Here is a 13948-nt window from a genome sequence, read left to right as displayed (position 1 = left end):
CGGTCGGAACGGCTTCATGCTGGTACCAGCAGCCCCCAACCGACTCACTGACTGACTGACTGACTGACTAACTAACTGAGCAGCGAACGGAGCGACAGCAGAGACCGAGTGTGATAAGCATCAAATGATAACCCGAAGCTCCGAGAGCTCGCCTGTGTGGGTGCATGCCGCTCTGTTGGTGGGCTCGCCTCTGTCGCTCACCACATCCTGATGTCATTCCTACTCATCCGGGTTCGCAGCCTGGTTGCCGGCTCCCTTGGCTCGATGACTTCGGTACGTAAGAGGCAAGGGGTGGGTTGCGGCGATATCGCAGCGGCAACAGCGGATTTTGTCGAGCGCTGTTCCTTTGCCACCACCGCGTCGCTCACAATTGCTCTTCTTCGCTCAGCAGACTACCATAACTGAGCAAGAAGGTACGTAAGTCGGATTTTCTACCAGACCGCCAACTCGTTCCCCGATTACAATATCATCCAGATAACCCTGCTCTTTGTGTAGGTGGCTGGTGGAGGCTCGGTCTCACTGACTCATCGACACGGCGGTGAAAGAGACTCGGGTTTCGATTAACATGGTGAGCAGGGTGCGGGTCGACATTCAGAGGAGATTCTGACCAATGTCATCGACTCACCAACTTGTTGAGTGATTCAACTTTCGGGAGTCACTTGATGGACGTATCTAGCTGCCGGCTACGTTCGCGCTATGCACCGATTGAGCTCATATGCAACACCGGTGAGCTATCACAACATAGCCTGGAGCCATCTCGGTATGGGAAAATTTTTGGGCTTCGGTAGGCATCGGTGATCGATGTATCGAGATCATCGCATGCTGAGAACGCGGCCAGCATGCTGACAGGAAGGCTTTAAAGGTGCGGTGTATTTATTTTCATTGTCGACGCTCAATTTTACCCGGGAGAGGGACAAGCATTCGCTCAATGGAAAATCAGACGATCTCAGGAGTCGAGCTATTTCCCACAGAGAAATAATCAGGTTGATCGGGGAGATTGATCATTGTGTCGACGGCGAGCGGGAGCCGCGAAGAGGATTGGTGAAGTTCATGATCAACATTAATTGCTGCTAGAAGAGAAGTTTTTTTGGCACGTCTTCGCTATTTTCGGACTGTTCGAACGACACGGGTTCATATCGTTCCTCCCATTCAATGAGATATTTCGCCCAAGATGCCTCCTATTGAGAGTAGCACAATGTACAGGGTAAGCGGGAGGATTGAAGGAAACGTCAGACGAGAAGGAAAGTCGGATGAACGCAATCGCAAGATCGTATTGAGTGTTCAGTCAGCTCGTCCTTTTGTTCGTACCGAACGGACTCGATCGGGCGAGCGTTTTGATGACGTCGATTGCAGCCCAGTAGATCCGTTCCGTGGTCTTTAATAGTATTATACCACCACTAGCACAATTCTTTCGATGGACTCCCGTAGAGGAGCCGGCCGCAAAGGGTCGGAATGCTGGCACATGGATCACAAACTCGAAACTCAGCAAAGCCACGACCTATATTTAGAGAAAGAAGAAATCGCAGGAAATGCAGAAAGGGAACTCGAATTCGTTCTTAATTCTATGACAATGAAGACTCGTCGATATCGCAATCGATGAGAATTTCGATCCGCTGTCTCCTTGTTATCGGCGAGGAATAAAGTCTCGAGATCAAACGAGATGTCGTCTGTGCTCCAGCGCTACCATACTCTACAAGGAGTCCTCCCCCCCCCCCCCGCCACCGTATCGGAATTGCCGCTCGACTTTGGAGGTGTGCTTCAATGGGAGCAATAACCCGGAAAATCGCCGTCGTTGCGACCGGAGTGATTTGAAGGGTTATGGGTAGGGCTAGGCGTTTGTGGCGGACTTTTTTTGGGAATATCGCGGACCTGTGGCGGATCTCCCCAACAAAAATCGCGGACTTACGGCGGATGCTTATGTTTGTCTGCTGTCGTCAATCACCTCATGCTACCTAGGAGGCTTGAAGCTAGGACCAGAACTCACATTTCGTCACTGTTATGATTAAGCATATTGTACATGCTGAGATTCTCACTTTTTATACTACGTCTATCATCTCGAAGAACAGTTGCGCATTTCCTGAAAGATCTCTCATCAGCCGAAACACTGGTGCCGGGAACACTCAGACAAGTCGGAGCGATCTTCGCCAGTTCGGGAAAACGAGCCGTCGCATTTATCCACAAAACTATCGGATGAGACGAAGCCTCGAGTTTTCTCTTGGCTGACAAGTATAGTCGGAGTTCAGCCTCCCCCGGATCGTTTTCCTCGAACCACAGTATATTTTCGATGACGTAGCCGGCTTCGATCTCGATTGTTTTCAACTTCGCGGGGTCGAATACGCGACAGGCGCGGGAGAAGTTCGCAGCGGATAAGGACATCTCGCCATCGATGGTCCCCTTGGAATCTATCGAACGGGATGCGGGGTCTGTCACGGGAGGAGTCAAACTGACCATGTTTATTCCGTAAAAAAAAACTCCGAAATTCGCGGAAGGTGGGCATTCCGGCCGAAAATCGCGGATTTCATGGCGGATGTGGCGGCCGCCACAAACGCATAGCCCTAGTTATGGGACATATCTGAGAACGACCCCAGACTTATTCTGGTAATGGACTCTGCCGCTTGTGAATCGTCGCCATCACCGAGTTCCAGTGTTTCTCACGGCGGAACCTTGACAAGCAAGCAGTTTACCGATACGCTAATGCCTTGCCATTCAGCGTCGTAGATGATGATTTCCATCCTCTCAAACGAGATACATCCGACGTGAACATTCAGATAGAAATAATTTTCACGAGACTGCTGAATCGCGCGTCCTGCTCACATCGTTTCCACCGTAGCGAAGCCTTCGAATGATAATTGGAGTATGAATGTATGTATTTGACCAGCAACGAGTGAGCGCTCATGGTACATTCTCGTTGAGTTTCGATGAGTTCGGCAAGGCTGCTCTGAGCGATGATTCTTGCGGCGCTCATTCCCACTCCGTAGGAAGCTCGCGAGGAATGGTCTCGAGATCGAGATCGCCCTCCCCGCCTCCCGATCAGTGGGAGGCGGGGAGGGCGTCCGGGGAGAAACTAACGAGAACGAAAATCAGAAATCATTTACACGCCTCGCTCGGATGAACAACACTTGTCGCTCCCTTCGTCGACGTCGCCGCTGTCGCCGTCGATGTTACCGCTGTCGGAGGGAACAAGAACTCATAAAAAAGAAAGAGCATTTTATTGGTCCGGCACCGGGCGATCTCGCGACTCGCCTCCGGGGCAGTCAGACATGAACTGCATTAAATCCAGGACACACAGCAGATAGTGGAGGCAGGATGTCACTTGGACGTTTTCCGCGGAATCTGGCCTGTCGTTCTTCACAACATCGCTCGCTATTTCGGCGGGTGGATCAGCTGCTCGGTAAACTCTTTGGTGCACTGGGCAGCGGTCTCGCTGGTCGCCGGAAGTTGATATGGCAATGCTTTATCCCTTTCGGAAACGGAAGGTCCATTCCATTTGACCCATCTAGCGTAGTATCTCTTCTTGTCGTGCTGTTTTTCCGTGTGTTCCGCCACTGTTGCTTAATCGTATATTTTTGCTCTCTCACACTCTGCTTCTCCAATAGAGCAAGAAGCGTCCAGATGACACTCCCGATACCGGTATTGGCGTCAGCATCAGCAGAAGTGGCGACAGCGGCAGTAGGCGCACCACAGAAGCCTGAGTTGCAGTCTATGGCGAAGAGACGACGAACCGCTCGGAACAAACAGCGCGAACCATGGCTTAAGCAAGTGAGACAAGACGACGCGCTGAACAAGCTGACAGTAATCCGTTTTTGAAAAGAAAGAAGACGCGAGATGGACTTGGAGGGTCGGAGCTTCATAGGTCGACCAAGCGAAGGCAGGGCAAGGGGATGGGTAGGGGGGGGAGAGAGAGACAAAAGAGAACGAAGAGGAACAGAAAGGACGACAGCGTTCCCGTCCCGCTTCGTTCGCTTGGCGCCGGTTGAGTCTGCGAATCCATGTCTATGTAAACCTCTATTCTATGTCGCAAAAATCACTCGATATTGTGGTTCGATATCATCCACGATCGATACCGAAATCCGAAACTCGGAGGATCGCTGTTCGATTCCGAAGAATGTTCTCCAAACTCGTGGCGCGTCAATAACTTGAAGAAGAATCAGGTTAGCGAAAGAACGCTTCACGAAGTTACGTCTTCTGAGAGGGGAAACTTTGAAGCGAACTTCGGATTACCCGGTCAGCGTGCTCTGCGATGAGGCGCTCGGAACCAATAAAGGATCAGAGCGGGAGGGAGAGAATGGTCAGACCGACTCGCCAACCGGCCGCGATCAGTCAACTACACTTTTTCACTCTGAGGTTCACTAAGGTGCTCAGTGGGTCGATTCCGCGAGGGAAAAAACGAGGGCAAGACCTCTACGCTTGTTATTCGGTTGGCTTTTCACTCGGCCAGTCACCGAGAGGCCGACTCGCATTCCCTCGAGTTCTTCTCCGGTCTCTTCCTCCAATCTCCACGGCTCTTTGCTTATTGCTACCTTGTTCACTCGTCTTCATTCCTAGCAAGAGTTTTGCTGCTCTATTATCCCCGACTGCAGCGTTCGCCGTATATTCTTTTCCTTTTTTCGGTTCGCATCTTCTGCCAGCTCGAAGGCCCACGTTCCATCCGGCTACCACAGAGTCAACTACTCCCGGGTCAAGCGCTCTCCGTTCTCTCCACGTATAGCCTCAAAGTTTTCCCCCCGTCCCTCCCCTGTCTCATTCGCCGCCAAGGCGAATTCCGAAGATTAGTTCCTGTGTTCCTCTCGGAGGAGACGAACTCCAGGTCTACGTAGAGGCGGGGGATTCGCGATGGAGCTTCTATCTATTCGCTGGGTCGGCCGAATGAGTAACAACAGGTGTGAAATGAGGAACAGGGGTGTGACAGCGGCTGTCGGATTTGACGCTCGCGATCGCGTCTGTGACAGCGGCAGCAGACGCAGAATACAAAGTGAACGAGAAGCTCGTGATGAGAACTTATGGAGAGCCTGAGATGTCATGACAAAGGCAGGCGGTCGTCGAGACGCGACGGAAGACAGGCAAGCGAGCCTGGCGGCAGCTGGCAAGCCGTCCAGCCGGCGGGACCGGTAGGCGCAAATTGGAATCGGCCGAATTGTGTGCCTCGTCACGCTTGCCAAGCCACAATTCTGATGGATGCGCTGGTCCGTGGGACTACGTTCAATCCAGCCTTCTGGCCCCAAGGTGACATCGGGTGATAGACTCGGAGAACCGGCCCCGGGCTACCGGGACGTCATGGAACTCGCTAGAGGTCTTTTGGTGTCAAATTCAGTTCAAGCGAGATGGCACATTGTCTAGAAAACAGGCAGAGTGTAGAAAACGTAGGCCTAGGTCGGCCTAACATGCGTTTACACGGTTCCTCGACTTCGGGGGGCCAGCCGGCTGCTCTGCCGCGGCCGACTGAACGCAGCCGTCGCAAGACGTTTCGCTCCGAGAAGTTCTTCGTCGAGATATCATACTACGCAGATACGTGGGCTCAGGACGGCGCCGCGCCGGACGGAATAGGCGGAGCGAGGATCGCGCGTAGGAAGATCGAGAAGGCTTCCAGAGCAAGGAAAAGAACAGGTCCCCGGCGCTGCCCCATCGGTAGGGAGAGTAGAGCGCCAGGAAAAGAGATCTCAATAAATCAGATAACTTTCCAGCTCGACTTCGGCTTCGGAGACAATTCACGCTATGATGGAGATTGACAAAGACGCAAAATATGTCAAGCGGCAGACCGAGTTCTCTTACCCGATGGTTTCGAGATCTCCCCAGGTCTAACCGATGCGACTCTCGATCCGAAGCGATGAATTTCTTCCCCGTATCGATACTTCGCTTTTGAGCGCGTAATGCCCCTGTTCGGGGATGTCCCGGAACAATCGCATGAGTGCGGTCGTGTTCAAAACCGGAGAGGAATCGGACCCATATAATCTGAACGCATGAATCGATTTCTGGAGAATCCGATCCCAGGCAAGCGATAATGATCGTTGAATCAGTCGAAAGTGGGCTGAGGGGAGCCCGGGAAAATGTGATACTTCGTACCCTCGAAGCCCTTCGTGCTTGACGGGGGAAACGGGGGGCAGTTCGAAATGCGGCAAAGTGAACTTCCGAGCTGCAGCGTATTTAACATTTGTGTCATTCCGTCCGACATATTTAACGTTTGTGTCTGACACATATTGTATAACTGTCACGCACGGCGCTTCAACGAACGAGTGAGACGACCCGAGAAACGACTGGACTCCGTCGACGAGAGGAAGAGAATACGAGAGTACGAGCTCATTTCTCTGTGCCAACTCCTCAGTCCCGTCCCGACTGCCTGCCGCAGTTTCTCTTCTCTGGGCTTCCCCTCCGGTGGAGTATGTCAAGATGCCATCTCCAAGAAGTGACTTATCGTCGAAACGGGGCTCGGGTGTTTCACTGAAACAAAGAGCGCATCAGCGGCTCGAGTGACGCGGCGAGGAACGCGAATTTTCGCAACATCTTCAGCACTCAAACATCGGAACTCGATTTTATGACGTTTTCACGTTGACTGACGTTTGTGTCTTAACCCTGTCGACGTCAATGTCGCTCCTCCGGGGGCAACTTTTTCTTTCATAGTTCGACGCCTCTCACGAGAGCAACACGCGGGAACGAGGATGAGCCCGGATAGGGCCTTGCTTGTTGGATTTTCAAGATTCATTCGGGAGCAGCCCAAGCGGCTCGAGGCGTTTGCGTCGGGGAATACAGCTCTCCGAAAGGAGGAGCGGTCGCGTATCGAACAGAAATGTCGTTCGAGGAGTGTCCCGTCGATTCGACGACTTCTCATTACGATTCTGTTCACATCTGAGTGCGATTTTCACTTTTTACCGCTTCGTTCCGTTCGCTGATACGCGAGCGTCAGTCGACGCAGCAGACGAGCCCTCAAATTCAACAAACCGCCGATCCGTCCTCGCTGAAACTGAACTCCATAACCTCGCAGTCAACGACGCCACGCGTCGGGCGAACGGATACACGGGCACGGCGAGGCGGGCCGATGTTTGTTCATCGCCAGCAGCTCACTCGAACTGTCGTTTCCGCAACGAGGCCTCACGCCGTTATTCCTGTCTATTGATTCAAGCGAGGCTCGATGTCAATCTGCTGCGATCAGATTCGCCGACGATCCAGAATGTTGACACAGATTGCCGAATGCCTCCTCTCGTTCGTCTCCTGCGTGGGATGCGATCGTAAGGCTTGACATGTACAGATATGTATTAGGTTTTTCCTTCGCTTCCTCCGCGGTCATCTATCGACATCCTGTGCCGCCAGAGCACATTCATTGTTCAAGTATGTCGAGCATCGTATGCGCGACCGGCCTCAGCATTGGCAGGCGAACGGCGGTCGCCGCCGCCGCAGCACCACCGATTTTATGCATTGCGATGAGCTGGAATGCCGATAAATCGATCGCTTCCCACGACGCGCAGAATACAACAGCAGCGCGTAACCAATCGACTAGCGACGGGCTTCTTGTGAAATCCGACTGGTTCGGAGGACCGCCGAGACTGGCTCCCACGGATTTTCCGGGCGCGCCTTGTTGAGCCCTCGGGTGGGTTATTCCCTCAGTTTTGCTCCGGCTTCGCCATGATTCCGGAATGTGAATTCTCCGAGGACTGATATAATTTCGCGTAGAGCTGCGGCCACAGAGTCTCTGCAAGCCTGATCAGGGTCCGTATTCCCAGTGGGCGCGAGTAGAGGAGAAACTTTCGGGGCGGGTCCATTCACTTTTCCCAGGGAAACTCTCCAAGGGGAACATCCCGCGCATCGATGACTAGATGCATTGATAAGAGTTTTCTTCCGACGATGACCTCCGACAGCGCCCAAACAAGGCAAGGACGCGACGGTTGCCGTCTGAAAAGCCCGAAGAACGAAGACCCACATCTGTCGTTCGTCTACCCCGTGGCCTGGCCAGACCGCCCACATGCACAAAAGATTATTGAGAGAGCTCTAAGCCCAGTCAGCGAGTCGCTGATACCGAGAGACTCAGGCAGAGAGCAGGGATTTTGACTCGAGCCCCTTCTCTGGACTTCCCTCTTGCTACGGCCGAGGTTCTCCGAGTCGCACAATCAGCAGCAGCGCAAGTCGACGACGAGGAAATTCACTGGGGCGCACACTGCCAAGTGTCGTTGGAGCCGAGAAGGCTATAAAACGGCTCCGGGTCGAACGGTGTGCGAATTCCGGTCAGAGCACTCTTTCCCGTGCCGGCCTTGTCTTCGTCGGAGCAAGGAAAAAGCGCGCCCCACGAGCTCTGCTGCCGTTGTCACCACGACTCTAATATTTGCACTCGGGTGCCCGACCGGGCACGCTTGCGTTCACGTCGACGGAAGCTAAGTCGTACCCGAACGCACTTGAATGAAGATATCCCGGCAAAAGCGAGCTCATAGAGCACCCATGTATGTATGTATATATTTCACTTGGAGGCGGGCTCGCATACCTAGAAATGGACGTAGTCGGGGCCCGCTTCCGCCCAGTGACACAGTGAATAGTTTCGCTCCTAACAATGACGATATTTGCATCTCTACGACTGTATGAACGGGATGCGTGACAGTCAGCTACGGCCCGCCGCACAGCGTGTTAAAATTGGCCTTCCGGTAATTTTTCTCCAGCCTCCGCCTGGCCCACTGCCGGACAGCCGTCATCATCCCCCGGTGAGTCGTCGTCGACTTCATCGTTTCTCTTCACTGGTTCTCATTTCGCCGCAGGAGCGATCGGAAGGAACTCATTGGAAGAGACTGACGACAGGGAAAGAAACTGTCCCGGGGAATTATCGACAATCGAACAGAACGCCGGAGAAAAGAGAAAATATTAGAAAGGGTTTTGGAGTTCAGCGAGCCACGTCGCGTCGTCGGCTCGCTCGGCGAGCGGAAGCCGTACGTACCGAACATTCCGACATGAGAAAGGGCCTGAAGAAAAAACTGTAAGCTCAACAAATGAATATACATGAGTAGGAGCTTTCGATGTCATCTCCGCCCAATCTCTGAGCCATATAAAAGAACATCACGGGATCCTCTCTCTATCCCTGAAGTCCTCTCGGTCGATGCTCGGCAAGCGAAAAAGACGCGATGGACGTGAAAGGGTTGGGATCGGCTCGGGGAACTTTCGTCACGATGCGTCGTATGCGACGCGTGACTTCGCTGCCCTCATACGAGGGAGTCGGATTCCTTTCGACGAGGGAAAACAGCTCTCGTGTGATCGTATTCTCTATGCGGACGACGATGATCCTAACTCCACGATCTCAGGGCCTCAGCTCTCGCTGGTGGCGGAGCGACTCGTCTTGGTAGGGATATTCCAGCGATCGAATAACAATGGAATCCGGACCTCTCTTTGAATCGGCGTGCGCGAGTGCTAAGCCCCGACGACAACGGAATCCGCTCGAAGCTCTGAGAGGTTCGGCGACTTCCATTCATGTGCTAGTCATTGCAGTTTATTCAGAGTAAATGATGCGCGCATTGCATGACGTCTCTTCTCTCGTCTACGAAGAATACCGACAACTTGTTACCGCCATTCCCCTAGCGATCTCGTTGTTGTTGTTGTCGTCGTCGTCTCCGTTTCTGGTAGTAACAACGTCAGCGACAACAAGAAAACAACGAAAAGAAAGCAAGGGTGATGGCCCTTTCCTCTCAAACCTTTCACAATAGGAGTAGTCAGCGGATGGCGTCCGTCACCACCCAACGACAAGGATAACAGCGGCGACAACGAGCTCGACAGCAACAACGAGAGTTATAGGCAGAAGCGGAGCTGAGTGAGCTATGAGCCTGCGTTCCGCAATAAAACGCCTCTGTCCCATGCGGTTCGACTCTTGTTTCGCGTCGTAGACGAGATTGCCCGTCCCGTTCGCTCGCTCGCTCCCTTTTCCGCTCAAATCTTCGAACGACGCGTCAGGAGCCGACGAATGAGTGAGGACTAATGTCGCCTGCGTAAGAATTCCGCGCGCGCGCGTGAACTAATGAATGGACGGGCGCTGACCGCGCCAAGTGCATCATGAATTATTCCTCAACCCGTCGTCGTCGTCGGCAGTCACCGAAGGTCCTGAGATTTTCTTGCACACTCGACTTCTGTGGCCACCACCGATGACGTCGAAACTCTCCTCCGCGGCCGGGCTCTTCCGTCGCCTTCCTCCGAGAACCTCTCACTGCGAGCGACGCTCCCAAAGATCTTCCTGTCGCGTTCAAAAGCCATCACGATTGCGTCTGATCTTCCCAGCAGGATCACTAAGTTTCTTTCTCTCCAGAAAGTCCGGAGATCTCATTTGATTTCCATCCAGAGAGAGAATTTCGATTCTTATCAGATGACATCTTCTCTCGGCCAGACTTTGACTGCTCCTTTTTCTCTTCTGCTTTCTTTTCTGAGAATCACGGGCTCACGCTCGTCAGCCAAGACGAAGACGGACGATAAATAATCAATCGTCCTAGATCCGAGTCCAGGCTCGGACGAGTCGTCCTTGCCCTGGAATATGGAACGACTCGAGGAGTTTCCATCAGACGGATTGGAGCCGGAGACAAATGGAAAGGTCGATCTGCCCGTCGTCAACAGAGTCGATGAACTCCGGAACGTACACCACCGATACTCAGAAGGATGAGTATGTAGGCAGGAAACACTCGGGGGAGTTCAAGGTCTGGCGACTCCGCTCTATCAGTGTCGCCCGTCGTACATGTGACAATGTTGCCGACGTCGATCCCGGAACTCGACGATCTCTGCGGAGCTGCCGACTTTTCTGTGCTCTTTGTCGACCCGCTCGCCTTCCTTCAGCTCGCACAATCGGATGATTCGGCTGATGTTTGCGCTGTTTGTCCCTGATCCGGGAAGCAGTCGATGAATCAAGAGGAATCGCACGCTCGCGGAGCAGGTGAAGTTTTTCTGCATTTGGCTCCATGTTCCCCGGAGCTCATTTTCTATCAGGGCCTAGACGCCGCTTCGTCGTCTAGCACAAGAAGAGGAAATAAGGAGACTCCAAGACTTTGACATTGTCTGCTGCCGCCTCGGAGCTTAAAAACGCCAGCGTGCACTGGAGCCGGAAACACGCTCAGCGGCAGAACAGCAAATGAGGAAAGCTCTATCGCTCCAAGGCTGTGATAGTTCTCCGAATGTGATCTTCAGGGCCAGGATCTCGGGGGAAAACCCGCGCAGGACCGAAAATTCATCGCTCATGGTCCAAGGTATTCATCCGAACCGACCGAGAAGGACTAAAGAATTGAGGAGAGGGCTTGAGCTCCCGAGTCCTCCTGGAAACGTCTGGATGAAAATCACAAGGCACTCGTCTAGTATCGGAGTCGACGTTCTCGGCGATCGACGCGGACGTACGATTCGCAGAGAGACAGTGGCATGGCGTTCGCGGTGATTGGTGATGAAAAAGTAACCAAAGAGATACACTAAAATAAGGCAGATTCACGGCTGAGGCGATTGCGGCCGAATTAGAAAAACCTCAGTCCGTCTTGACCTCGAGAGAGTGCTCTCGAGCATCCCGTCGCAAAGAGCAACGTGGATGAAACTCGGTGTTAATTATTAGCCAAGACGTAAAGTAGCCGTGGTTGTCACGGCTGTCGTGTCCCGCCCAACGTATCTCGTTTTGGCTAGCGGCTGCGACGACAAGTACCAAAGCGGCGCGCGACTTGTCTGAAGATTGGACTCTTTCTCCCCCTTCAGACCCGATGCCTCGAGCCTTTGGACGCTGGCCGTCGATCGGCGAGAAATTCCACTCCGCGGAAAAGATCCGGAGCCAGCAGTCAACGCAGTACCAGTCGACGCTGTCTATCGATGTGAAACAAGCGAGCGAGACAGACCACTGCGACTCAGAAATAAACTCTTAGCTCTCGGCATCGCGTCAATTGTTAGCTCAGAAAAAAAAACTTTCTTTCAGACTCGCTCCACTTTCGCTGCGGGTGGGCGTATGGCAGGAGTCGCGGGCTGAAGAGAATATGGGAGAGTTCAGTTGGTTTCGGCGTTCCGCCAGTGAGTGGCCATGTTTTAGACGTCGTCTCATTGCATAGCTCTTAGGGAGCGCTGTTTGAAATTTTCAAAATTGCCGTCGACAGGGGAGGCGAGCCATGGAGCAAGCGGGGTAGGGGATTCGGGAACCTTCCGCCAAGCGGTACGCAACACCATAAGCACCGAAATTCGGGAATTCACGCCGATCAGCTCGGCTCGGGAAGCGTGGCACGCTCGGATCTAAGTTCGGAACCTCCGGTCGCCGCCGATGAGCTCTGTCGCGAGCTAAGCTGGTGGGGAGATGTCGCGTTGAAAGACTCACCGAACGGTTTCAATTTGTCCGCAGGCGGTTGGATTATAGCGTGCCGATGAGTCCGGTGATTGATCTTGGCCGTTGTCGGAGACGTTAAAGACACCGTGACGCCTGCCACCAGTAGCAACCGGAACAGCAGATGTATGCCGGTCATCTCGCAGATTTCGCTGCCTCTGCCACGTTCAGTCACATGTGCACAATTGGTATCCTTCCGATGGTGTTCGCGATATCGCTCGCCTTGTCGAGTTAGCGCCTGGTTGACACTTGATCCCCGCCTCTCAGTCGATCACTTTGAACAAACTGCTGATGCGACGAGAACATCAAGAGCATTCGGAGAAGAGCCAACGCCGACGGCAACAGCTGCAGTAATCCACGGCCGTCTCCTGAGTTCGACGTCGTCAAGACGTTTCGTTCGCGAACGACTCGATGATGTCGGCGACAGCATTTCAAATTGTCATTTCAAGAGGTGCTCAGAGACCGTCATTCACTCTGCGCGCAACTCCGGCAAGATCGGCTCAATCAAGATCACTTTAGATTCCACAGTTGTTCTCACTGAGATAAAATCCGCTGAAGGAAATTAATGCGCTTGCACGCTCCACGGCATGGTTAGCTGTGTTTCGGTTTGACAGCGCACGAGCTCCACACTCGTTTGGGTCCGCGCCAACTCTGGAAGCCGGAGAGGTTTGCCCTTCTCCTGGCGGTGAGGATCCGCCAGGAGGCGCTCTCGACTTTCGTTTGCCGGCGGGCAAGCGAGCAAGCGTTCAAGCAAGGTCTCGTTGTCGCTGTCTGGCTCTTTAGGAGAGATGAAATTCTGAATACCTAACATCCTAATTCCCGGCAACCGATCGATCCGTGGATACGATGCGAACCAGAACGTTTTTTGGATGGAATATCGTCAGAGTGTACTTAGTACAACACAGCTGCACAGGATACGGGGCGCGGATCCCTCCTTCATCGGAGACTTCCGCCGAAGGGGACACCGTCCCGTCAGAGAATCGCCGAATCACTTCGCTCGCATTCCGAAAAGGGGGAGAATCTCTCACAGAAGCTCTAGTCCGATCCCGGGAACCGGGATCGGCAGCCGCGTCCTCGCTCGTTTCGAGCGAGAATCTCTGTGTCGACGGGGCTTCGCAGCGTTACCATAGGAGGAATCGATTCGATGTGCCGAAGTAGGACGCCGAGTTTTCGTGAAACAAGAGAGGACGAGGAGCCGTTCATGCTCATCCCCATCAGACTGGTACAGCAGGAGAACCACGTTTGCGTCTCGATGAGCTCCATCGCAGAGTCGCGGCTTCTTTTGACTTCTCAGGTTCCGTCGGTGACCAGACCGAGTCTCTATCTTGCTTGCTTACTCACTAAGACAAACAAGAAGTGACGCGCTCTACGTGACCACGTCGACAAGTGCTCTACTGCAGCTGCTATGCCTGTTTTTTCCGCCGCTTGCCTGTCCTCTCCCGTCGTCGCTGCTGTTGTCACTCTTGCAGGTGTCCTATAGCCACTGCTCGCTACAACGACGCCTCCTATGTACATCTGGTTGCTCTGGCCGTGATTGTCGGCCTTGATGTTAGTACAACGAGGCGTCCGTGTTGGCGACTGACTGGCGTTCGAGTTCCCTCACCCTTCCCCCCGTGGGGGAGCGGGCTTATTTTCGCCAGCTTGCTCCCTACGGGGAAAAAGGGA

At 53.4% G+C, this 13948-nt stretch overlaps 1 protein-coding gene across 1 annotated transcript in view; it reads right to left on the bottom strand.

The window, feature by feature from the left end:
* The window catches only part of LOC100908227 (nephrin), a 39423-nt gene extending 27001 nt beyond the window's left edge, over window positions 1–12422 (bottom strand). Inside the window, exon 1 of the mRNA XM_029111705.1 lies at window positions 12278–12422. Within this exon, the coding sequence (XP_028967538.1) occupies window positions 12278–12422 (145 nt within the window). The remainder of the gene's footprint in view (window positions 1–12277) is intronic.
* Between the last annotated feature and the right edge of the window lie 1526 nt (window positions 12423–13948).

Source organism: Galendromus occidentalis, unplaced genomic scaffold, assembly GCF_000255335.2.
Source record: "Galendromus occidentalis unplaced genomic scaffold, Mocc_1.1 scf7180000077460, whole genome shotgun sequence".
Classification (NCBI taxonomy): domain Eukaryota; kingdom Metazoa; phylum Arthropoda; class Arachnida; order Mesostigmata; family Phytoseiidae; genus Galendromus; species Galendromus occidentalis.
The sequence above is the reverse complement of the archived record's forward strand: the minus strand, read 5'-3'. Positions and strand labels throughout refer to the sequence as shown.